Genomic DNA, 26,668 nt, shown 5'->3' with positions numbered 1-26,668 from the left:
ACTACATTTATATATAAGATGGAGTTCTGAAGTTAAATTAGAGATAGTAAACTACCTCATAACCAATGGTGCATCAATCACAACTCCAAACAATATATGTACATTTAATTTTACAAGTAGTTCATAAACAGTAGGCCAATATTGAAACCAATTATATCTCTTGATAATTATGATTCTTTGCAGAATGGAGACACACCACTACATCTATATCTAAGAAAGAGTTCTAAAGTTAAAATAGAGATAGTAAACTACCTCATAACCAACGGTGCATCAATCACAACTCCAAACAATGTATGTACATTTAATTTTACAAATAGTTCATAAACAGTAGGCCAATATTGAAACCAATTATATCTCTTGATAAATATGATTTTTTGCAGGATGGAGACACACCACTACATCTATATATGGGAAGGATTTCTAAAGTTCATTTAGAGATAGTAAACTACCTCATAACCAATGGTGCATCAATCAAAACTCCAAACAATGTATGTACATTTAATTTTACAAGTAGTTCATAAACAGTACGCCAATATTGAAACCAATTATAACTCTTGATAATTATAATTCATTAAATAAATTGATGAGGTTGAAGTATCCTTACCTCTACAGTAGTTCACAGTCACACGAGCCCCTTTTTTGAGGTACCAACATGCAAATTTTTTATCTACATTTCTGAAGTCAGAAGTCTTCTTAAAAATAAGGATCACGACATTGAATAGTTAGTAAGACTTTATAGCTAAATTTTTAAAATATCGTTCATAATCCAGATGGGTCAACATTCATGAGATATGACTTGAGTCTTTGCCTCAAAGTAATTATGTTGGTCAATATTGACAGGATTCCCAAAAAGTAAATATAATCACTCTAGAGTAACTAGTCTCCTAATTGCACCAATTTAAAATATAAAAATATATGTAAAATATATATATATATATTAAAAATGTGTAAAAATACAACTTTATACTTTATTATATTACATATAGAAAAAAACAATTGTATTTAGTTGCAAACCATTTTTAATAGAAAAATGTAATGCAGAATAATAAGTATTCATTTAAAAGAAAAGGTGTAAATATTTTTTTATTTATTAAGTAAGAAGAGACTAGAGATACTTTAACCACAAACAAAGTAATGTACTATTAATTTATAGTACATCCAATGTAATGATATAACACAGTAATCAGTATTACATTATTATCATTGCACAGTGTGAAATATACATTTTACAAAATAAAGAAAAAAAACAAACTGTTATTTTAATTGATATTATATGAATTTATATGGTTTTTAAATTATTATTAGTGCAGATATTTAGATCGGTATTAGAGCCTTTTTAAAATCTTAAAGTAGCAACAATTTTATATTATTTAGTTTTAAACCAGTAGGTTTAAGATAATTATGATCTATATTTGAGTATAGTCCATCACACAGAGTTTAGTTCATCATCTGATAATGTGTGGTATTAAATTAGAGAAACTGTCCAGTCTTGTACATCAAGATGCATTAACCACATCAAAGTAATGTGCAATAAATGCAATTTGTTTTCACCTTAAACTTGTCTAATTTCTTTTTCATATCATTCAATTAAAGTATTGTGTACCCAATGACATAGACATATTGTAATTATATTTTAATTATAAATTGTAGGTTTGATATGAATTGATGGTTTTTAGATAAATAATCATCATCATTGAAGATGTTTCTAGGCTACTAATAGATCCTTTTTTTAAAAAAAGAGTTGCAACATGTCTATTTTATAGCATGTAATTCTAAAACAATAAGCCTTAATAATTATGATTTATTTCAGGATGGAAACACCCCACTACATCTATATCTTAGCTTATTCACTACAGAGTTTGATTATGATCTGATGAGGCGTGGTCAATTTGAATTAGAGATACTGAACAGACTTGTACATCCAGATGCATTAACCACATCAAACAAAGTAATGTACAATACATTATAACAAATAATAGTAGAGCAGTTAATGACATGAGCTGTGCATTTTATTACCAAAGCATGAAACTTGGCACAAAGTTTCTTTAATGTATATAGATTCAAAATATCGGGGGGTGCCAAGTGTCCAACGTCCGGTATGGTGGCCATCTTGATTTCAAAATGGCCACCATAAAAACAAAATATATTCATATCTTGGCAACTATACACATTAGAGACTTAATTATAGTCTCAAATTGTTCACAAACTATATATTTCTTTTTGCTCTAATAAAAATTTTCGTCCAAAAATGACTGGAAATGACGTTTCTTTCAGTTTGACCTTTGACCTCGTATTTGTATATCTCTGTAACTACTGGTCATTTTCAATTGATTTTGGTGTCATTTTGTTCAGAATAAATACATTTATATTTGTAGTAATGAAACATTTTCACATAGAATGACCGGAAATACAATTTATGACCTTTGACATTTATTTATTGATTTTTAATAATGTGAATATACTGTATATGGTTTTTGTTGGTCTTAAATGCATCTAATTTTGAACTTTGACCAGATAGGCGTAATTATATTAAATGATTAATGGACTTAAATTGTATATAGTACATAAAATTGGTAAACATTGTGCTTGGTGGTACTATTAGTTCAATGATGTTGGCACCTTCTGATTCGCTAAAAGTTTTAATAGTTTGACAGAGGAAATAACATACATGTTATGGAATACCATAAAACCTCGAAAAGGTGATAGTATGAGCTTCTTTTCGAGATAGACTGTATTTGAATGTCAAATGAATATATAGTATTAATGACCATACAAATAACCCTTTATATTTCAACAATCAAGCCTCAGTTATTCTACAATTTATTGTTTTCCAAGTGGTAGGCCTATTTTGATTGCATCTTCTTTTTGTATGCTTCCTCGGTTAATATGGTCCTACCCCTCCTTCTTTGTCTGTAGACGGTCTTACACCCCTTCTTTGTCTGTGGATGGTCCTACACCCCCTTCTTTGTCTGTGGATGGTCCTACACCCCCTTCTTTGTCTGTAGATGATCTTATAATCCCTTCTTTGTGTGTGGATGGTCTTACACCCCCTTCTTTGTCTGTGGGTGGTCTTACATCCCCTTCTTTGTCTGTGGACGGTCCTACACCCTTTCTTTGTCTGTGGATGGTCTTACACCCCTTTCTTTGTCTTTGGACGGTATTATACCCCTTCTGTGCCTGTGGATGGTCTTGTACCCCCCTTCTTTGTCTGTTGATGGTATTACACCCCTTTCTTTGTCTGTTGATGGTATTACACCCCTTTTTTGTGTGTGGATGGTCTTACACCCCTTTCTTTGTGTGTGGATGGTCTTACACCCCTTCTTTGTCTGTGGATGGTCTTACACCCCCTTCTTTCTCTGTGGATGGTCTTATACCCCCTTCTTTGTCTGTGGGTGGTCTTATACCCCCTTCTTTTTCTTTGGATGGTCTTTCATCCCCTTCTTTGTCTATGGATGGTCCTACACCCCCTTCTTTGTCTGTGGATGGTCCTACACCCCCTTCTGTGTCTGTGGATGGTCTTATACTCCCTTCTTTGTCTGTAAGTGGTCCTATACCCCTTTCTTTGTCAGTGGATGGTCTTACACCTCGTTCTTTGTCTGTGGACGGTCTTACACCCCCTTCTTTGTCTGTGGATGGTCCTACACCCTTCTTTGTCTGTGGATGGTCCTACACCCCCTTCTTTGTCTGTGGATGGTCCTACACCCCCTTCTTTGTCTGTAGATGGCCTTACACCCCTTTCTTTGTCTGTGGATGGTCTTGTTCCCACTTCTTTGTGTGTGGATGGTCTTACACCCCCTTCTTTGTCTGTGGGTGGTCCTACACTCCCTTCTTTGTCTGTGGATGGTCCTATACCCCCTTCATTGTCTGTGGATGGTCTTATACCCCCTTCTTTGTCTGTGGATGGTCTTGCACCCCCTTCTTTGTCTGGACCCACTACTTTGATTGATTAAATCAGACATTGTTTCTTGTATGATTAGGAGACCAAGACCTTCAAAGTGAAAGTCCACAGGTGGATGCCTAAAAAGGTCTTGTACAGAACAGTATATTGTAGGTCCATGTCACTAATTTGAGGATTACTTGAATAATTATATTGAGATGTCTTTTACGAATTGATTTGGTTCGGATTTTGCTAAAAAATCAATGACTAGAGAAAATCGAGGAAAAGAGTACATTTTTTTAGATGCAACGAAAATGAACAAGAATTATCTGAGTTTCTGACTAATGAAAGTAGGTCTACTGCACAAATGCAGGATAAGTTTGTAGTAAGTACTTTGAAAGACGGTGTTCTCCTAACTCATGAAAATGAGAACTTTCCGAACTTGTCTCATATGCAACATCAAAGAGGCCAACGAAAGAATGCTACTTTACATCAAAAATATTTCCAAATAGCATCTAGCAATTCAATTCAACTTTTATTTCAGACAATTTTCCATATGGTATAATACATTAAAAAAAAAAAAAAAGAAAAGATGAAGGAGAGAGGACCAAAACTTTTATCTAACGATTGACACATCACAGTTTAGCAAACAAGTCGGCATAGATGAGCTCAGTGATTGCTGTTTCTCAGTGATCTGTCATACTTTACGCCTATCCTATCACATCAAAAGTCAAAAATTCAGAATATTAATTCCTGGTCATTTTTGCATTAAGTGTCATTTATTTCGGTAAAAAATTAGGTGCATTTATACCAATGTAAGCCACATACAGTATGTTCACATAATTATATATGTCAAAGGTTATAAATTGTATTTCCAGTCATTTTATGTGAAAATGTTTCATTACTACAAATATAAATGTCTCTATTCTGAACAAAATGACACAAAAATCGATTGAAAATGATCAGTAGTTACTGAGATATACATATAAGAGGTCAAAGGTCAAACTGGAAGAAACGTCATTTCCGGTCATTTTTTGACGAAACTTTTCATTAGAGCAAATAGAAATATGTGGTTTGTGAACAATTTAACACCAGTATAAAGTCTCTACTGTTTATAGTTGCCAAGATATGAACACTTTTTGTTTTTATGGTGGCCATTTTGAAATCAAGATGGTCGCCATACGGGACGTTGGACACTTGGCACCCCTTGATATTTTGAATCTATATACATCAAAGAAACTTTGTGGCAAGTTTCATGCTTTGGTAATAAAGTGCACAACTTGGCTATTTTTATGGCGTTAACTGTTCTACTATAATGTAAACCTTGAACATGTCTAATAGTTTTTTTCTGTCATGACAATGAAAGTATAGTGCACCCAATTTAATGACATAGCATAGTGTTGTGTTACATTGCAAAGCGGGAAACATACTGTACATTTGCAAATACAATAAAGAATTAAATATATGACTGATACCTTAATTATAAATTGTTGATTTAATATGAATTGATCATATATTGTAACCTTAGGCCTTAATATTTATGATTCCTTTCAGGATGGATACACACCACTACATCTATATCTAAGGAGTTCTGAGATTAAATTAGAGATAGTAAACTACCTCCTAACCAACGGTGCATCAACCACATCTCCAAACAATGTATGTACATTTAATTTAATACAAATAGTTCATAAACAGTAGGCCAATATTGAAACCAATTATATCTCTTGATAATTATGATTCCTTGCAGGATGGGGACACACCACTACATCTATATCTAAGAAGGAGTTATGAAGTCAAATTACAGATAGTAAACTGTCTCATAACCAGGGCATCAATCACATCTCAAAACAATGTATGTACATTTAATTTTACAAATAGTTCATAAACAGTAGGCCAATATTGAAACCAATTATATCTCTTGATAATTATGATTCTTTGCAGGATGGAGACACACCACTACATCTATATCTAAGAAGGAGTTATGAAGTTAAATTAGAGATAGTAAACTGTCTCATAACCAGCGCATCAATCACATCTAAAAACAATGTATGTACATTTAATTTAATGCAAATAGTTTATAAACCGTAGGTCAATATTCCTATGTATTAGACATTTCAAGTCTAAACAACACAGCTGTAGTATGAAAAATGAAACACATATTTGATTGATTGAATTTCTTTATTAATCAGACCCACACAATACATACAAGTAGTTCATAAACTAATAAAGGTATTAGACATTTCGAGTCTAAACAACACAGCTGTAGTATGGAAAATGAAACATTGATTTATTGAATTTCTTTATTATTCAGAGCCATACAATCACAATAAAAAATGGCCGGATAATAAATGGTGATTATGATTCATTTTAGGATGGAAACACCCCACTACATCTATATCCGTAGTAGACCCAGAAGTGTTGCCCTAGGTGCCCAGGCAACACACTTAATTTCATAGTAAATGTTTTGTCTGCCACTAAATTAAAATGTAGATTCCATTTCGTTGTATATAAAATCCATATATAACGTTATAGAAGTTCAGAGTTTGAACAAAATTGACATACTGCAGCGTAAAATTAACCAACAGTCAACAATACCGTGCACAATGTACCGGCGGTCAGAATATTTTTTGTAGCAGTCTTTTTGAACATGTGCAGAATGAATTTCTGACTGACTAGTTGCTTGTGTGTGTCATAAGAAGGTACGAAAGGCCATCACACATTGTAGCCTATTTGGGGGAAAACCCATCATTTTGCCCCCATAATTTAATTTTTTCCATAGTACCGGGACTATTTATCTTCATTTCTTTATGTTCATAATATTGCGCCGAATTTCCATACCATTCCGAACTTAATGACATGGTTCTGCAAATTTCATATTAATCTTATTTTCTTCTTTTTTTTTTTGGAATTTGGTTTAAGCAACACTGTTGTACAGTTTATAGTAGATAAATGAAAATGAATTCGGAAATTACTTATTAATTTAACATTTATTTCAAAATAATACAATTTAACGTTTTGCACAATATATTTATAGCAGCAGCTTCATATTTGTTTGTCTTTTTTTAAAATTATAAATTAATAATAATTAATTGAATATAATTATTAGAATTTTCAAGTCACTAAAGTCTTGTAAATTTATTGTCATTTGTAAACATATAAAAACATTTACATTGAAATGAATTTGAACGGTTTCGGCTAACAATCAATAAATAGAACTACGTGGTGAAACTATCCCCCACCGGACACCATCCCGGTATTTCTAGAACAAAAAAAATGTATAAAAATACAACTTTATACTATATTATATTACATACAGAATAATACAATGATGATGATTTAGTTGCAAACCATTTTTAATAGAAAAATGTAATGCAGAAAACTATAAGCATTCATTTAAAAAGAATGGCTTAAATATTTTAAAAAGTAAGAAGAAGACTAGAGATACAATAACCACAAAGTAATTTACTATAATAGTGCATCCAATGTAATGATATAACACAGTATTACATTATTATCATTGCACAGTGTTAAAGATACATTTTGCAAAATAAAGAAAACAAACAAACTATTATTTTAATTGATTTTATATGAATTTATCTGGTTTTAAATTATTAGTGCAGATGTTTAGATCAGTATTAGAGCCTTTTTAAAATCTTAAAATTTTACAAATAGTTCATAAACAGTAGGCCAATATTGAAACCAATTATATCTCTTGATAACTATGATTCTTTACAGGATGGAGACACACCACTACATCTATATCTAAGAAGGTGGTCTGAAGTGAAATTAGAGATAGTAAACTACCTCATAACCAATGGTGCATCAACCGCATCTACAAACAATGTATGTACATTTAATTTAATACAAATAGTTCATAAACAGTAGGCCAATATTGAAACCAATTATATCTCTTGATAACTATGATTCTTTACAGGATGGAGACACACCACTACATCTATATCTAAGAAGGAGTTATGAAGTTAAATTACAGATAGTAAACTGTCTCATAACCAGGGCATCAATCACATCTCAAAACAATGTATGTACATTTAATTTAATACAAATAGTTTATAAACCGTAGGTCAATATTCCTATGTATTAGACATTTGGAGTCTAAACAACACAGCTGTAGTATGGAATATGAAATACATATTTGATTGATTGAATTTCTTTATTAATCAGACCCACACAATACATACAAGTAGTTCATAAACTAATAAAGGTACAGTATTAGACATTTCAAGTCTAAACAACACAACTATAATATGGAAAATGAAACATTGAAGGGCTAGTGTTGTCCGAAAGCTCTGCTAACTTTTCTGGCTGTTTTACCTTATCGTTTTGATTTAGCTTTTCGCTTTTTTTTTTGTATCTCTATTGAGATCCAGCCACTGATACCCACAGCATTGTCATTTTTTCAGTTATTTGCCTTTGGATTTATATATAAATATATATATATATATATACTGTAAGATGAGGGCGTATCAATTTGATCTCTGGTGCGCGTGCGTACAACTGAGGACTAGTGCTGTTCCGCCGTACCACGCCGAGAATGTTAAAGAGTCGCTATCCAATCGAGTTCGAACAATACCATGAAAGCCCCAGTGGTCTAATGGTTAGGACATCTGCATATCAAGCAGGCGGTCCGAGTTCGAGTCTCGGTTGGGGCGACTTTTTCTCATTCTCACAGATTTCCTCATCTTTATCGTTTCAAATTAATTAATTAAATTTCAGTATATCACCGGGCGGTTTAGAATTAATGTTCTTTGCCTGATTTGTTTATATATATAATATGTCTATTTTATAGCATATCAATCTAAACCCGTAGGCCTTAATGTTTATGATTTATTTCAGGATGGAAACACCCCACTACATCTATATTTGAGCATAATCAATACAAAGTCTGTCTATTATTTAACGAAGAATAAATTAGAGATACTGAACAGTCTAGCACATCGAGATGCAATAACCACATCAAACAAAGTAATGTACAATTTAAAAATAATTTAAACCTTAAACCTGTCTAATTCTTCTTTTTTATATCATGAAATAAACATATAGTGTATTCAGTGTACAGTATTGCATTATTATCATTATATTACACATTGTGAAAGATAAATTTTATTATATTACGATTTTCTTATTTATTGAATTGATACAGTTTTTAAATAATTTTATAACATAAATATAATATTCTACCTATTAAAATATATAGTATTATTTTAATTAAACGATTAATCGCTGTGTATCAACCAGAAATTCTTTTTACTCTACCGGTTTTTATTTTTGGTTATCCGCAACAAAGTTGCAGGATACCCTTGTGATTGTCGAAGATCATCATCATCTTTTTTTTAATGTAATTTTTGTGTCTCGCGTATCTTTAAAACCTGCAATCATAACATTTCGTAACTTTCTCAATATACTGTCATTCACGTGAAGTTGTGCAGCTAACATTTTCATGATGTTTTGAATCCTAAAGTATATTGCCAGTTTAATTATAAACTAACTCGTTCATAGTGATGAGTTCAAATCTAGTTATTAGTATTATTATATTTTATCGTTGTTGATATATATAGATATTCATAGAGTTTAGAACAAATGTGACAAGTACTGATATATTTTTAATACAATTAGTTTGATTTGGGCTTAACTAAATTAATATGTCTTAACAATTAAAGCACATTTGTTTATAGAATGGAAAGACACCAGTGTCTATTTTAAAAGATAATGAGCAGATAGACCTAGCAATAAAACTCAAAATTTTGAAGTTATTTGACAGTAAGTTAATGTTTTAAAATTTTATTTTAAATGCAAACTTATTTTAATTGCTAATTTTACTTCTAAATTTAAAACTAGCTTTTTTACTTTGTTATTTGATTTGTAATTTTTCACTTCATTCATGAAATGTAAAAGTTTTAAGAATACATCGATTTCTGTTGTGTTTATATTTGTGTCTAAGCCTGTTCAGCTTACTAGAAGGTGCCAGAAGAGACACATGAAAATCAATCTGAAACAAGAGATATCAACGACCAACTACTTAATACATGTAATAAATCAATCATGTCATTTGTGTGTACATCATAGTAATTTCTTCATGTCCCATCGAAACGATGAGACAGTGATAATAATAAGTACCTTGCCTAGTATTTAATAATATGGCGCTAAGGTTTTGGGTACTGTATGATCCTTTATTTTATTATTATGCCATAATCATGCTGATGAATTTGAACATCATTTACTGTATTTTTATTGCTTTTATTTGATTTCTGTAATCACTGGATTGTATTTTCGATGTATGGAAATTGTAAATTGAACAAAATGCTCTACTTGATTTAATAGGCAGAAACCTAAATTTTATTTAGGAGTTTTAGAAAATTTATGAAATAAAATAAAGAAAATTATACTTTGCACCTGAATTTATTTATTATTGTTACAGTAGCTCAAAAGTCTTCAGTGGGTCAAGCAGCAGCAAAAGGTACAACTGGAAAAGAATCTGAAAAGGAACCAACATCTGCAACTACCACAACTGCAGGCCTGTCAACATCTAAAAAAATGTTACCATGTAAGCCTTCTTTAAAATGAAAGTACATATATTCTGATTTTAATAGTACAAAAAAAATTCGACCAAATATTAAGATTGTACAATTTAAAACAGCACATACAAATATTATGCAAACAATGAATGTCTTATGAGTTAGTGAGAATATTCCATGGGTTGAAATATTGACTGCCCTATTTAACAATGCGGAACTGAATTAAATAGAACATTTAATCGCTCAACTTATCTTGATTTTGTCACCATTTTTATTCAGTATGTAAGCTTTATGCAATTTGGCCTGTATTATATGTCACTACTTTAAAGCACAATCAAATCTGTCTATAGTCTGTTTTGCAGTTAAATCAGTATTATAACAATCGTTTCAATGTCTTATTAAGTAGGATATCTATACAAATACAGTGCAATGGTAATCATTATCAAGTTTCTATCTCACTCGATTCCTATTGAAAGCAAAAAAAAATTACTTACATAAAACAATAATACTCCTTTACTTTTCAGTTAATGTCACATTTCATCTCAAAAGCATTAAAGGTCCACCACATCTACAGTATGTTGTAGACATGTTTGAGGACATTTTTTGTGGAAAAAATGTTATACATGCTTAGGGGTCCTGAGAACAAAATCCTCTACAGTACTTGATTAGACAGAAATAAAAATTTTATCTAGGAATTTTAGAAGATTCATGAAATACAAAATAAAGAAAATTACACTGAATTTGTATATTATTGTTACAGTAGCTCAGAAGTCTGAAGTGGGTCCAGCAGCAGCAGCAAGAGGTACAACTGGAAAAGAATCTGAAAAAGAACCAACATCTGCAACTACCACAACTGCAGGACTGTCAACGTCTAAAAAAATGTTACCATGTAAGCCTTCTTTAAAATGAAATAATAAAATATTCTAATTTGAATAGTACAATCAATGTTCGACCAAAGATTATGATTATACAATTTAAAACAACACATACAAATATTATGCCCTATTTAACAATGTGGAACTGAATTAAATAGAACTGTATTGTAGTTAAATCATGTCTTATTAAGTAGTAAATCTATACAAACAGTGTGTAATTGTAATCATCAAGTTTCTTTCTCATTCGATTTCTAATGACAGCGAAAACAAATTACTTATTTAAAACAATAATTCTCCTTTACTTTTCAGTTAATGTCACAGTTCATCTCAAAAGCATTAAAGGTCCACCACATCCACAGTATGTTGTAGACATGTTTGATGACATTTTTGGTGGAAAAAATGTTATACATGCTAAAGATCTGCCAAAACAAAGTGACAAAGTTAGAGAACTTGTACAATTAATAAAACACATTGGTTTTAGCATTAACGCCCTTGAGCGGAATTGTATGAAACTTCATCTTGATACATTACATCCGAGAGCTGTATTCCTCTTAAAGTGCTTGTACACTAGTGGAAAGCTTCTGAGGTTTTTAAGTCAAATATTAGTTTCTGAAGAACATCGGTCTAAATTTGTTGCTCAATGGAATTTGCTAATTGATCAACTGCAATTTGAAGAAGTTTTCAAGGGTGTGAAACTAAAAGGTAAAGAAAATTACTTTTAATTTCTTATTTCCTAGTTAACAATAAACAAAATACTGTTAAATGCATACATACACATATCAAGCACAAAATCAACAAAGAGAAGTCAGTTTCAATAAAATAATTTATTTTGAACAAAACTAACTTTTTTTTCAGAACAATTTGCAATACCAAGACCAATATCACCAGCAACACCAGGACCAATATCATCAGCAACACCAGGACCAATATCATCAGCAACACCAGAACCAATATCACCTGCAACTCCAGGACCAATATCACCAGCAACACCATTAACAAGTAAGTTACCTCTGCGGTATGCTATTATCGAGTATAATATATTCAGGTACAGTATACTTTATTCAAAATCAAACAAAATTAATAAAATAAATGACAAACAGGCTGAAACCGTTTAACATGACCAAACAACAACATACAATTTAATAGGATTGTTACCGTATTTCCCATTTAGCCTAATGGTTAGGGCCTATAATAGGCCTACAGTACGCATATACACTGTACAGCACTTGAATATGAAACACTCTGGATAGGCTGGATATTAAAATGGCACTTTATCCATATATATGTGTTTAAAAATATGTTGTATTTACTTTATAATAACAATTATCTAAATGCCTATTTTATTGGATATATATAATTATTTTTAAAAGAGCATTCCACGGAAAATTTGGAAAAGTTGCTTGTTGATGTTAATTTATTCTGGGAAAAATATGGAAATGTTAATCTCCTGAAATTATTGCTGTGGGAGTTTCAAGGAAAAATAGCTTTAACTGCAATACAGAATGGAAAAGATGCACATGGCCTGTTCAACATGCTTGTTGGTGCTGGGATTCTAAAAAAATCGGATGTTACTGTTCTTATTGAAGCTGTCTATTTGAGTTGTTTAGTTGGTTTAGAATCAAAGATTATGGATATGGTACCATCTTTTAAAGGGTTTGACCATTTTGAGGTTTGTAAATTCTCAAAGCACCGAAAATATCTAATTGACTTTGGTTTAAGGATAAGCAACGAAACAATAAAATGGATTGGCCAATTGTACCGTGTTGAGCCAGAAGACCAATGGGATTTGATCTTCAAAATTGAAAGATTAGATGAATTTCCATCTTTAGTTAAAGAACTTAAAGAAAAAAACATGCTTAAAGAATACAACATCCTAAAATCGTTAGATAACTTTGCTCAGTAAACTTTGAGTGCCAGTGACACAGTCACACATTATGCATACCTCCCAACTCTCTCAATAATGGCGGGAGTCTCCTGTGAAGTCATCTCCCAATAAAATGCAATTTCCTCCCGATATTTTGTATAAACAAAACAAATCCCAATATTTCACATTCCTATTACTCTAGATAAATATAATACAATAAAATAAAAACTATGAACTTGGTTACTTCATGGTGCTTTATAAGAGCTATATTTTGTGTCATTCATGCTTTGTACATTACCTGATGAGTGTGGCCAGCTTTGCTGTTGATATGAAACAAATTTGTAGTAATAAAGCACCATGAAGTAACCAAGTTCATAGTTTTTATTTTATATTTATTGTATTAAGCTCTACCCATGGTATTGAGCACTTTCTCCAGTTGATCTGGCTTTCTATTTAGTTATACATATATATATATGCTAAATATCAGTGCAAATAATTAATTCATGTACTGTTGGCACGACTTATACTATTATTAATTAATAAAACCTCCCGACTTTGCAGACCTTCCAAGTTGGGAGGTCTGCAAAGACAGTATTATATTGTTATCTTACCTAAAGTGGTAAGTTCTTTTGAGTAAGGTAGTAGAAAAATAGGTCATTAACCCAATACATCCATCCAATTTTCTACTGTAGACAAGATTTCAAAAAGAAATTATGTTACATTTTCTCTTCTGTCTTTGTGTATATTTTATATTTTCTACTGTAGACAAGATTTCGAAAACAGATTATGTTAGATTTTCTCTTCTGTTTTTGTGTATATTTTATATTTTTTAATTCTTATATATATATTTTATACATTATATATTTTGTATTGTAAGCGGTTGTGTTTGGTCCTGAACCAAATCAATCTGAATCTCAAATGCAGCAGCTGTTTGGCATAAACAATCACAGTTACCTAAAGTATAACTATAATCCATTCCATTGTATAGGAAGTTCTTTATTAAAATTGTTGACATTTAACAAATGTGTTGTGATTGTTTACTCTACCATAAAATGTGCAATATGTGTACAATATACATGTTTTTTTTAGTGACATACATGTTACATTTTCAATGTAATTTTAGTCAGTTAACTTTTACGTTTAAATTTTTGTGTACTTTTTATACTGATTTTATGTTAATGCAATACTTTCAGCTTCTGCTGCTTGCTGTATATATATGTTTTTTTATACCGAAATAAATAAAAAAAAATATTTCTATTTTATCTATACAAAATGATTAAATTACAAATAATACCCAGATTTGTGCCAAATAAAAAAAAAAACTGAATGTTTAAAAATAAAGTGTCTCTGTGTTCTTGTTATGCAGAATTTATTAAACAAATTTTCAACAGCCCATTTTAAAGTAGAATTTTTCTATTTTTGACATAAATGCTAATACTACAGTATGAGCCCATACTAACAGGAAAAACAGCTGAGTTGGTGTTCCTAACTGAAGTGTAAGTAACACCCTCATTGGCATCTTACAAATAATTGCCCTAACCTGAATATTAACGACTTTAACATGACGAGTTCACAGCAAGAGAAAGGTGAAAAGAAAAATACAATTAACATTTTGTACAAGTTGTACTTAACCAATCAAATTGCAAGATTACAACCAGGTGTATTACAAAATATAATATCACAGTAGCTTCACATACAATTTTATATTCGGGAAATATGGACACGGTCACAAGATGATGTATTAACACACGAATTAGTGTAACAAAGTGAGTTGCTAACTGAAGTAACACTAACATTTTTACATGACGAGTTCAGAAAGAGAAGAATGTTCACGAATTTATTTTAACAAAAATCAACATTGTGTACAATATAATAATAAATAGGCACACAATATATAAAATAAAAGTATATACAGTACATAAACAAGAGAAGTTTAATTTTCAATTGAATGACCTTTAAGTGAGGGACAGTCAGATAAGTCAAAATATTTAAAAGTTTTCCAATAAATATAAACATATCAAATAATATTAAAAATAAACAAATTTAAAAACGTGTTTTTTATTCTAAATAAACATTCAAGTAGGCGTATTGCTATTTTAATTATCATAATCTAGATGATACATGATTCTTAAATTTAACTTCAAGTGTACATTGAATATGCAGTTAATGTTATCGTCAATAGAAGTTAATAACTTAGCTCTACAGTAGCTTCACATACTACTAAATGGTACCATTGCATATCATTTTCATAACCTGCATTAGACCTAATAAACTTTCAATAATGGTTTTCAACATGTACACATCACTGTGTATTAGTTGAAATAAATTCATACCATTTACGAAATGAGAAGCGGCGTATGTATTGCCATTTGTAAGTGCCACTCTTGCCATTATATAGAACAAAATTACTTCTAACGTAAACGTAACGTTATGACCTTTAGTAACATATTGAAATAAACCATCAATTTCCCATGACCTATAAATCAAATCTCTACAATCGGCTATTTCTATTTCCATAAGAGAAATGTTTGGATGTCTTTGTACCTGCAAAGTAGTACGAACATCTTCAATAGCCTCTTTTAAATCGATGTCATTACCCATTAAGTAGTGGAATTTTACCAAGAGAGCACGCATTCCTAAGAAATTGTCACCTTTTCCGTTGGGGTAAACCATTTCACCTCCTGTACTGTAGTAATTCAAGGCCTTCTTTTGATACTTTCTCAGCTCTTTGAGTGAACATTTATTTCGTAAGCACGCTAGCACAGACGTGATTAAGTCTCCTAAAAGCTGATACAATGTTGTTCTAAACACTTTATCATATCCCTTTACTACAATGGATTTAATATCCCTAATAATTGGTAACAAGATGGATTCTGTATTTCTGATAATTTCTGTAATGGGAACATTGTTGTTCAGCCAGCAAAGGACTTTGCAAGAGATTAGCCCCATATCAAAGAAAAAACATTTTAATGTACTGATATCTTGTTTCACCTTCAAACGATTTCGGAACTCTGTAAGACATGTTGAAGCCATTGGATGATTCAAAAGATCAGCCTTAAACTTTGAGTAGTCACCACTTTCATGTACGTCTACAATATCTAGTTTAACACATATCTCACGGCTGATGTCACCTGTTAAAGATACTTCGCCACCTGCAATACCTGACATCACCATCACCCACAGATCGTTTTTAGTTGCTGTCAATATTTTACTAACGTCGTCACAAAGTGACTTGAGATATTGTTCAATAACTCCTGTGATGGCCATTTACTTGCCCTCTGCCTTGTAAAAAAGTTGTCAGTAATAGGTGGCCATGACTGGCATGATAAGCAATGCACTAAATCGCTTGATAGGTCAGATGCTGTAGACGGCTGTTGTAGTGATGGTCCGTGTATTTCAGCTCCAGAATATTGTACATCCTCATAAAAACAGTTACTCTCCAAAAATTCTTTATTGCTAGTGTTCCAGTAACCATCAGATGAAGGTAAATCCATTGTTTTTATAGCATATTCCTTCAAAGTACTATTCTTCAAAAAGCCATTTTCATCAATGAAGCTACCGCTTTCAAACACTTTAAAACTTTCGTGAATGCTATTTTCACCCAATACTTTAAGTTTCAAATATGCTGGTTCATTTTTATATAGTTCAGCTATTACACACACTTCTGTGCTGATTGACCCAAAATGTATTTAGGCATTCCTTCACAGAAACTCCCACTGGTATACATTCGTTTCATTATTTGGTTTTTCTCTGTATTGTTATATATCTCTTCAAAAATCATTGAATAAGATATTTGAGCCAATCTTCAATTGTTTTACATGTAATTACGTCATTTGCAAACTCATCCATTACTAGTCTCGTGTTCATATTTTCCGCCATCACAATATAATTTTGTTCACAATTGTTTTACTTAAACATGCACCTGCAAAATAAAAAGTAAACAAATGTATAATGTAATGTAGTCATGTTTGATATAACAAAGTTCCAATATGCTTTAGAATGCAATATTCATGCATGATGACCTGGATTTGTTTGATGGACCGTTACAAAAATAGCTGACTTATAGATCTTTGTCTGCTATACATTTGTTCTGTAATTCTGCTTTTGTAAATATTGGTGATGTATTTTGCATAGTTATTATTGTTGATTCGTTTTACAAGTACTGGACGTAGGCCTACTTATGTAAATTAAAAATGAGAATTATTGGTAAATAACTTACTCGGTGTTTATTATTAGAATATCTAGTCATAAATTACTAAAGACCTAATTGTTTGCAAGATTGTTTTGATCTTCTATTAGCGTGGCCTAGGAACTCAAATTACTGTTGTTCATTGTTGTCGATTTTCAAGTTCTGTTTTTCTCGTTAGTAAGGCCTACCTTAACAATCAGCTAAAATCATTATTTTTAATCAAATCTGAACCATTTCAAATAACTGTATTTAGTTATTCAACAAATTAGGAACAACTCTTAGTAGTAGGCCTACTCTATACTGCTTATTATTATTATTTTTAACTTTTTTATTCTTTCTGGTGGATCCAGGCTTAAAGCCCCTTGGGGTTTAAATGGTATTCTCCAGGCATAATGCAACTATTATTTACTTAATTTCCAACTATTTGTATCTATTATATTTTTGTATATGTTTGCATTATGTGAATAAATTTGAACTTGAACTTGATATGAATAATGGCAATATATTATATACTATTTTACAATATCACAAATAGTGTGTTAGGTTATGGTTATTGTCACATTAAAAATCAGATGTGTAATCATAGGCCTATGGGTAACCAGCCTATGTGTCTCGCTATGTGATTGAAAAGAAACAAAGACTGTTGCTATGTATTCCTGGCTGACATTCAGTAATGAGTGTAGGCTGGTATGTCGTTTATATGAATGTCGTGTATATTTTTTGTTAAAAGCAAACTTTGACTTTATTTCATATCTTGATAATATAAGGAATGAAAAAAAATATGTTGCCATATTTTCTAAAGACATTTAAAGGACCAAATTCAAAATGGCCGTCCACATTCAAATAACCCTATTTAAAGTCAGAATATCATCAATAACACAAATTATGAATGTGGAGTGAAGTCTGTTTTGATGGTATTACACATTATACAATCTTAACTATGTAAAGCGTTACTTCCGCTGTATCGCTTTCAACAGACTACTGAAACAAATTACAGATAAGCCTATTGGAGTTTATGAGAGGACATGTATGTGTGACAAAGGGACTTGCTAGATTTACATCAATTGATCAAGGTCATTGAGCGTGGTATCATTGAAATAACACAAATTAATGATTTCATCAGAGCTGGCAAATCTAGTTGATGAATTTGAAAGCCAACATTGGTGATATCCCGATTAATGAAGAATGTTGCAATTCTCACAGAGGTGTTTGTTGGCAAACTTATCAAAGTAAAAGAGGACTCCATAGAAATTCTTTGTCGTATCACATAGTTAGCCGGTACACAGTACTGTATATAGGAAAGTATGAGTATTTGGCAGTTAATGAAAACCCATATGGCATTACTTTTAACTTAAAATATTGTTCATAGTGGGTGTTACTTTGTCCAATATGGTACATTTATTGGATAGTTTACGTATTGGCGGCAATCTTGGATTTGACACCCAATTACCTTACATTACGATTAAGCATGTTGACAGGAAAGGGGTAGACCTATACTGAAAATACGTACTGTTATAACCTACGAAATAACAACGAAAACATATGTATCAGAAGAAAAATTAGAAATCAATGTTATCTATAAATAAAAGTTCTGTCTACACTATCAAAAGAGTGTGGTGCCCCATGGTAGTAATATGACATCATCGTGTCCGGCATATAATGGGAAAATCCCATTTTTTGTCACATGAAGTTTGATAGCGAAGATAGAGCTTAAAGCATGGTTCCCACTAGAACGCAACGCAGCGACGTATTGTCGCAAAGTGCTGTATTGTGTAATCACAAGTGGGGGAACCGACGACACATAGTGCTGCAAACATCGCAAGTTTGATTTCACGCAGGCGGGGTCAAACACACTTATGATAGAAGGGCATTTTCTTACGTTAACGTTGCGCAGATTGCGTTAGGCCTACGTCGCTTGTGGGAACCAGGCTTGAAGCGTGGTTCCCACTACCGACGCAACGTAACGCAACGCAGCGACGTTTTGACACAAAGTGCTGTATTGCGTAATAAGCAAATCAGAGATAGGTCTATACATTTGTTTTAATGTCATGTCGGCTACTGTATAGGCCTATAATTAATCATATTTAAGACAGGCCGATCCGGTCAGGTATTAGCCCTATACAATTAAATAGGCCTATTATGCGTATACGTTACTCGCAAACCGTAGAGGTTATGCACACTGTATTTTATGACTGATCATCTGTTTGTCTCCATCCCAAAGTCCACGGCAAGGCAATCTTTCGTGTAACGTAAAGCACTATTTTGTTCGTTGTATAAATACTGTACACGTTGTATTTTGGCAGCAGCAGGACGTATTATTATTAAGCTGTTATTTAAGCCTAGCACAGTCTACCTACACAATTGTGATTAGGCCTACTATCAAAACGGACGCAAAATTAATATTGTTACAATCATTGGATGAACCAATAACACGTACGGTGAGTTTTACATTAAGTTACGAATTTATTTGAACACGGCAAGGAAAGGAAGCCCGGCCGTTTTATAATATACTGTACCTCCAGATGAAACTAAATTAAAAGTCGAATATATTTCACTGAAGTACAAATATATTGAAACTTTATTTGCATTTCAGTTAACTGCAATTGAATTACACTTACTGTAACTCTAATTGTTTCAAGTTAAGTGCAAGTGAATTGAAGTTATTCTCTACCGTAATTGTATCCAACAATTGGAAGTAAGTAATATATTATTCACCAGTTGTTTTGTCTTTTCATTAGGTAAATGTGATTGGTTTCAAAAGCAGATATAATTTTAACAATTAATAAACCACGTCAGATGGAAGAATGCAATTGTATTATTTTTGTGTCCGTTGTTCTGGCTACTTTTAAGCGATTCTATTCTCAAGTTCTCCAAAATGTTTTTTATCTATGCAATTACCAGGGGCGGATCCAGGAATTTGTGAATTGTGAATTTGTTGGGTGGGGGGGGGGGGGGGGGGGGGCGCAACTGTAGTGAGTCCACACCACATATTTTCAAAATCGCCACAACTCAACCCCAACCATGGTGGGGCTGAGTTGTGGCGATTTTGAAAATATAACACCTCTAGATGGTCGGAAATGGCACTCTCACGATATTATAAATGTATTAACAATTTATATTTTAAATATGAAAACTGAGGTACTAGCCAATTAAAGGGTGACATTTTCCACATAGGCCTAAGCGTCACAACAGAGCGCTTCGCGCAAGGCGTGAGCGTTTGCACATGGCGGAAAAAGGTGTTTGTCCAGGGCCGCCGTCGACAGGACCTGTGGCGAAGCGAACTTTGATAAATGACGTCCCAGATGGCCGGAAATGGTACTCTCGCACATAAAATTCATGATAAATGGCACCTCTAATTTGCAGGAAAAGACACTCTCGTATGTAGCATGCTACCAATGAGCAAAACGATCATACTTTTCCCTCCAATCACGTGACTAATTACATTTTGTTGCCGATTTCATTCACTCAGTATTTAGTTTTGATTGCGTTGAGTTCAGTTCAATGCGAACGTAAATCTAGGGGAAGCCCCGGAAAAAGGGCAAAATTTAATGCTTATTATAGCAAAATATTTATTTACATCAATTTGTTGAAGAAATTAAATATATAAATAGGTATTGATACAGTTGGGTGGGTGGCCTAGAAAAAAAATCGGTTGCTATAATGTATACTACAGCACACAGTTAGGCCTACCACAGTTAGTGTACTATATTATTATTAACATATCCTCTATGATGATGATCTGTAGGTAACACCACGCCGTTCCACTTTTGACGTATATATACACTTTTATTGGCGGTTGTATGGCGGTGTCCTTTGTACGAATCGTTCGTTCGATTTATAGGGGGACGTGCGGAGGGTGCGCCACTGATTACTTAGCGCGTGACACATATTGTTACGCCAACTTGGACAAAGTCCACACAGTATACAACTGAATACTTGAGGTATATAACAATAATTCAATGTTATCAACAATGCAAACATGTCTGTGGAGTTGGTATAGGCCTAGTTCATAGTTCTATTCAGAACAAGTGTATCATTGTTTCTTTTTACTTATTGCAGAAATCACAAGCCTCATAATCTGACTGACCAATCATGTATAGAAAAGTGTTTGTGCTCAAGATTATATTTACCCACCTTAATTTTATGTCAATTTTGACCATGTCATTTTCAGCAAAATTAGTGGGTAAATACATTACCCACTGATGTAACAATCAACCAAACATTTAGTAACAATTTAAATGAATTGATACTAGAGAGGTTGTCGTAACAACTAGGCAATGATTTTCGGTTTTCTCCCTTTTTCCATTAAAACAATTGTTCCCCCCCCCCCCCCCCCGGTTTTAACAAGGGTTGTACTCAACTACACCGAAACAGTGCAAAGGTGAAATACTGTAGCTGGTCACGTTTGAAACTTGAAAGGAACCTGCTTCCCTGTATTTGGTATGGAGTAAACAGCCATTTCGATAATATTGTTTTTATTCACCACAAAAAAATAAACGATAACAGTAAAGATACTGTATGTACTATTTTTGTTGATAATCAAACACCATAATTATTAACTAATGTTGTATCTTCACAGATAATGGAGTCAAGAATACGTCATCATATGCTAAAAGAAGGAGTTAGGCCAGAAACTATAGATGCCCTTCAAGACAAAAAGGTTATTTGTTTTGTTTGTTTGTTTTATCTTTATACTGGGTGACCTCTTCAGTCAAAGACTGATCTCCCAGAGGGCCCAGTTGGTGATCAGTGGCTGTGATGTACTAATACACCGGGGTAACCCCCTACTCGTCTCGAAAGATGTACTAGGTTCTTTAAAGTGCACACGAGCAAGTTGTGTACACTGGACCTACGGTTTATAGTCCTTATCCGAGAAGACTCGTTCTACCACCAGAACCATGGAGTGAGTGAGCCTCGAACCCCTGCCGATGTTATGGTTAGTGAATACACATTTAAATTCAATGTGTAAAAAAATAAAAGTCTCCAGTAGTTTGTAGTATATTTGTCAGGTACTTTGCTTCCAATCTTTTCACTGCGTGCCCAGTGTAATATGCTGATGCTATAGTTATTTTGACTACCACCTGTACATGATTACTATAATAAACGACTGACTTTGCATTCATACAAAGTCTGTATCAATTCATTACACCGGTAGCAAACTGCATCAGATCCACGTCACAGCCTAATCAAACTACGCCCCCTATCTGGGACTGGCTGGCCAACCAGTCCCAGCTTGCAATCCTTTTGAGAGTAGACATTTCAACATAATGGTGCAAACTAAATCCTATGTTCAGAAATTGTGCTACTGTACATTTATTCATTGAGTCGATTCGGAGAATGGCATTGGTAAAAAGTGAAAACTCATCTAAAATCTTGTTCGTATCCAAATCCTGTCAAAAATTAAATGTGCGCTAAAACTAGAAATTTCCTAAATGGAGTCTTCTGTGAACTAAGTTCTATCGTGTGATCAACATTTGGTCAAAATCTGTTCAGACAGACAACAAGCAGACAAATAAACCAGGGTGATGCAGTAACCTCCATTGTAAAAACATGGTTATTCTTTTACAGTTGAATTCTGTTGCTCAGATCAACAAGACATCTGACGAGACTCTGTTGAAGACTTATGGACTGAAATCAATTGAAATTGAGAATATACGGCGTGGAGTTGAAATGTTTGAATTGCATCACAAAGAAGAAACGGTAAAGTGTTCAGATTTCTAGACCTTGTATTTTATTAGGCAATACTACTACACTGTATACTTCTTTGTATATTCTTTTTTGCCCAGTTTAATACGTATTTTTTATTAATTAGTCCAGTATGTATTGCCTTTCCATATTTATTTTTGACATTTTTTACACCTACTCTATTAGAATTGTAAAAACTTGATCGAGTAGTTTCCTAGTGTTTTTCCAAAAAAATTATTAAAATATATTTTGAATAATGATTATGTTTTTAACCACAGGAAGATATAAAACCCAAGTCAATTAAGACTTTTGTGTCGTTTCCGCCTTGGGATCTGACTTTACAAGAGGCCACCAGCTCTAGAGAAACAGAGGTAATGGTTCGTAAGAATGTTTAAATGATCATAAAGTAAAAAAGCTACCATTAATAAATAAAATTCCATCTCGGAAATAATGTCATATGGCCATTGGAATGTGGTGCAGATGCTTCAATGGTTAGTAAATTTGCCTGCTATCCATTCATGCAAATTGTACCATGTACATTTTTCTACTACAATCAGATAGATAGAAACTTGATCAAAATAATTAACAGTTGTTTATCAATTGATCTCAAGTTAAGGTTCTCAAAATTCTTACAAAGATAAAAACCGTGAGAAGTTTGCAGAGCTACAGTAAATCTGCTATAAGAACATGCCCTCAGAGTCGTCATTTTTTCAAGGCCAAATTTGTGATTTAATACTTTGCATACCATTACATAATTTAACAAATATACTGTAAAAACATCAAACTTCTTTATTCTAGTAGTTTAATAGTTCAAACTAAAGCTGGATGATGTGCTGGACAGTGGTTATAATGGGCAACTGTATCTGATTCTGACCTTAGAATAAATACAGATTTAAAAATTATATACCTAAATAAGTGTAATTATGCCAATCACCTATAGTAATTCTATGTACTGTGGTTATGAATTTAGTTGTAAACTAGAGGGTACTCCGAGAGTACAAACCTCCGCCTACTGTAAAATTCCCCTACATAAAATGTCCCCGGAAAATATATATATTTTTTAAAATTTTTTTTTTATTAGTTCTAAGTGTAAATAGGCTAACTGCACACTACACAGTTGTGAATGAGAGTTTGGTGTAATGGTTATGTATCCAGCCTCTCACACTTGAGATCGCTGGTTCAAGTCCTGTTAAGTTGTTTTTTTTTCTTTTTTTTTGTGGACCTTGATCTTTGACCCTAACCCTTCAAAATTTAAACACAATTATATGACGAGTCATTGATCATTGTGGCTAAGTTTGGTGAGAATCGGATAAAAACTGTGGTCTCTAGGCAGTAAAATAGTTTTTTGTTAGTTGTGACCTTGACCTACGACCTTTTCCCCTCCAAATCGAACTCGTCCAAGCTTTTGGGGCATAGATCATTGTGGCCAAATTTGGTGAGAATCGGATGAAAACTGTGGCCTCCAGGCTGTTCACAGACACACACACACACAAACATACAGGGGTAAAAACATAACCTCCTTAGTAAGTAAGTAATAAACTAATATTTTAAATATTGGACATTTTGTGTTTACTTTTTATGATTTTAAGGGAGCACGTAGCAGCCATAGAATAGATTTCTCAATGGACAGGTGAGTTATTTAATTCTAGACAATAAAATTCAAGAAAAATAACCTTTTTAACTTTCTTTATTAGAAAATGAAAATCATAAGAATTTAATTATTGAATGTCCCTGAATGCTTTGCTTTTTAGAAACATATTGGAAGATGCTATTTTTTGGGAAAAAGGATTGCAAGAAATTGAAAAAATATGTATAAATGAACCACACCTTTTGACAACCATCCATAAGGTATGGGAAATATATGCATTCACAATTACCAAGAACAAATTGAATTTATTCAAAATGTATGTTTTTAGCAATTTAAAAAATCGATACATTTTAAAATGTACAGTATACCAACATAAACAACATTCTTATGGTACACAAAATAACATGCACAGAACCAACTAGAGAAGAGAACACAAATATTTGTTAACTGTTTTTAGTTACAAATTAGTTACAGACAATTACTTATTGGATTGGTTGTTGTGTAAATGATTTTTAAATTAAATTCATTTTCATTTGGTTCAGTCACTTTCAGTACATTCCAAGAAAACTAAATACAGTATATGTATTGTACAGTATTATAAAAATATTGCTAATTACATGCACTCATATTTAGCTGCCGAGAAAGCTAAACAAATTTATTGTATTTAATATACACATTGATTAATTTTTTTATTTCGAAAAATAGAAGTTTAGTGGTAAAAATAAAAGAGAATGTACACCTATCAAACAGACACTTTCAATTAGTCAACTTGGCATCTTTTTTTAAAAATTTATATTTAACCTTTTCTTTCTCTTGTTCCACCAAATTTTGAATACTGCAGTTTATATTGTCAAACTTACTAACTACTACTAACTTTAAAAAATGTGGAACAAGACTTACTGTATATGAAATGCCCATTTCCTCTCACAGGGAATGTTCATGTCACTTGGTTGGTTAAACCTTAGGTACATAATCTGAAAAGATCGTCTGAAAAGTGTTTGAATGGAGATTTACCCGAATACTGTACCATTCATATTTGAAATTTAATGAACATTTTACAAGAAATATAATTTCATTTCATTTGCCTCAAAACGATACATAAAAGAAAAGGAATAAGAAAAAAAACACAACCAGAGACAGGATTCACAGGATTCCTAGAAGCAATATCTTACTCTTTCTAACGATATTAAAAAAAAATTCCTGTTTACATTTCTTTTGGAGACTCAACTTTAAGACTCCTTTTGGTTTATTTGAGTCACCAGACATTTTTACGTTTTTTTAAATATTTATTTGAAAAAGAATATAATTAAATGAATTCATCATGTATTTTAAGTATCTTCTACGGTAGTTCACACATAGAGTCCTTTTTTTAGGTACCAACATGCCAATTTGTTATCTACATTTCTAGTCTGAAGTCTTCTTAAAATACAGGGATCACGACCATTATATTGCACATTGTGGAAGATACATTTGCAAAATACAGAAACAAATGTAAAGGACAATTGTATTCATCTAGAAACCAATCTATCCCTTGACTAATTACGATTCTTTTCAGGATGGAGACACACCACTACATCTATATATAAGAAGGAGTGATGAAGTTAAATTAAAGATAATAAACTGTCTCGTAACCAACGGTGCATCAATCACAACTCCAAACAATGTATGTACATTTAATTTTACAAATAGTTTAATAACGGTAAGCCAACATTTTTAATTGCAATAATAGGTATTAGACATTTCAGATAAAAAAATACAGCTTGAATTGAAAATTTATTAAATTATAAATTAAATTAATAAAAAACAAATACATTGATTTAATTGATTAAATTTGGAACACATTAAATGATTGATTGATTGACTGAAATTTCTGAATTTCTTATTAATTAGAGTCGCATAATACATACAATATAAAAACAATTAAATCATAAGAAACAGTTAAATGTCTTTATCAGAATGCCCTGTGAATTACCAGTTTTGTTTTAGTAAGACTTTATAGCAAATTGTATAAACATCTATTCACAATCCAGATGGGTCAACATTCATGATATGAC

At 32.3% G+C, this 26,668-nt stretch overlaps 2 protein-coding genes and 1 long non-coding RNA gene across 3 annotated transcripts in view; all 3 read left to right on the top strand.

Annotated features, from left to right (window-relative positions):
- LOC144839308 (uncharacterized) overlaps nt 1-26,668 on the top strand; it is a 193,594-nt gene that overhangs the window by 55,163 nt on the left and 111,763 nt on the right. The gene's annotated exons all lie outside the window — the stretch shown is intronic.
- LOC144840481 (uncharacterized) lies at nt 4,191-4,468 on the top strand. The gene is made up of 2 exons (XR_013611925.1): nt 4,191-4,227; nt 4,422-4,468. It is a non-coding gene; the product is annotated as an uncharacterized LOC144840481 (long non-coding RNA).
- On the top strand, nt 11,740-14,453 carry LOC144840369 (uncharacterized). The gene is made up of 3 exons (XM_078696163.1): nt 11,740-11,990; nt 12,144-12,287; nt 12,659-14,453. Exons 1-3 carry the CDS (start codon nt 11,795-11,797, stop codon nt 13,189-13,191), a joined length of 873 nt encoding a protein of 290 aa, XP_078552289.1. The 5' UTR covers nt 11,740-11,794; the 3' UTR covers nt 13,192-14,453.

This window comes from Antedon bifida, chromosome 4, assembly GCF_963402885.1.
Source record: "Antedon bifida chromosome 4, ecAntBifi1.1, whole genome shotgun sequence".
Taxonomy (NCBI): domain Eukaryota; kingdom Metazoa; phylum Echinodermata; class Crinoidea; order Comatulida; family Antedonidae; genus Antedon; species Antedon bifida.
The sequence above is the reverse complement of the archived record's forward strand: the minus strand, read 5'-3'. Positions and strand labels throughout refer to the sequence as shown.

Coding starts and splice junctions, on each gene's coding strand:
- LOC144840369 (XM_078696163.1), top strand. CDS start 11,795: ATGAAACTTCATCTTGATACATTACATCCGAGAGCTGTATTCCTCTTA. Junction 11,991..12,143: donor CAAGGGTGTGAAACTAAAAG/GTAAAGAAAATT, acceptor CTTTTTTTTCAG/AACAATTTGCAATACCAAGA. Junction 12,288..12,658: donor ACCAGCAACACCATTAACAA/GTAAGTTACCTC, acceptor TATTTTTAAAAG/AGCATTCCACGGAAAATTTG.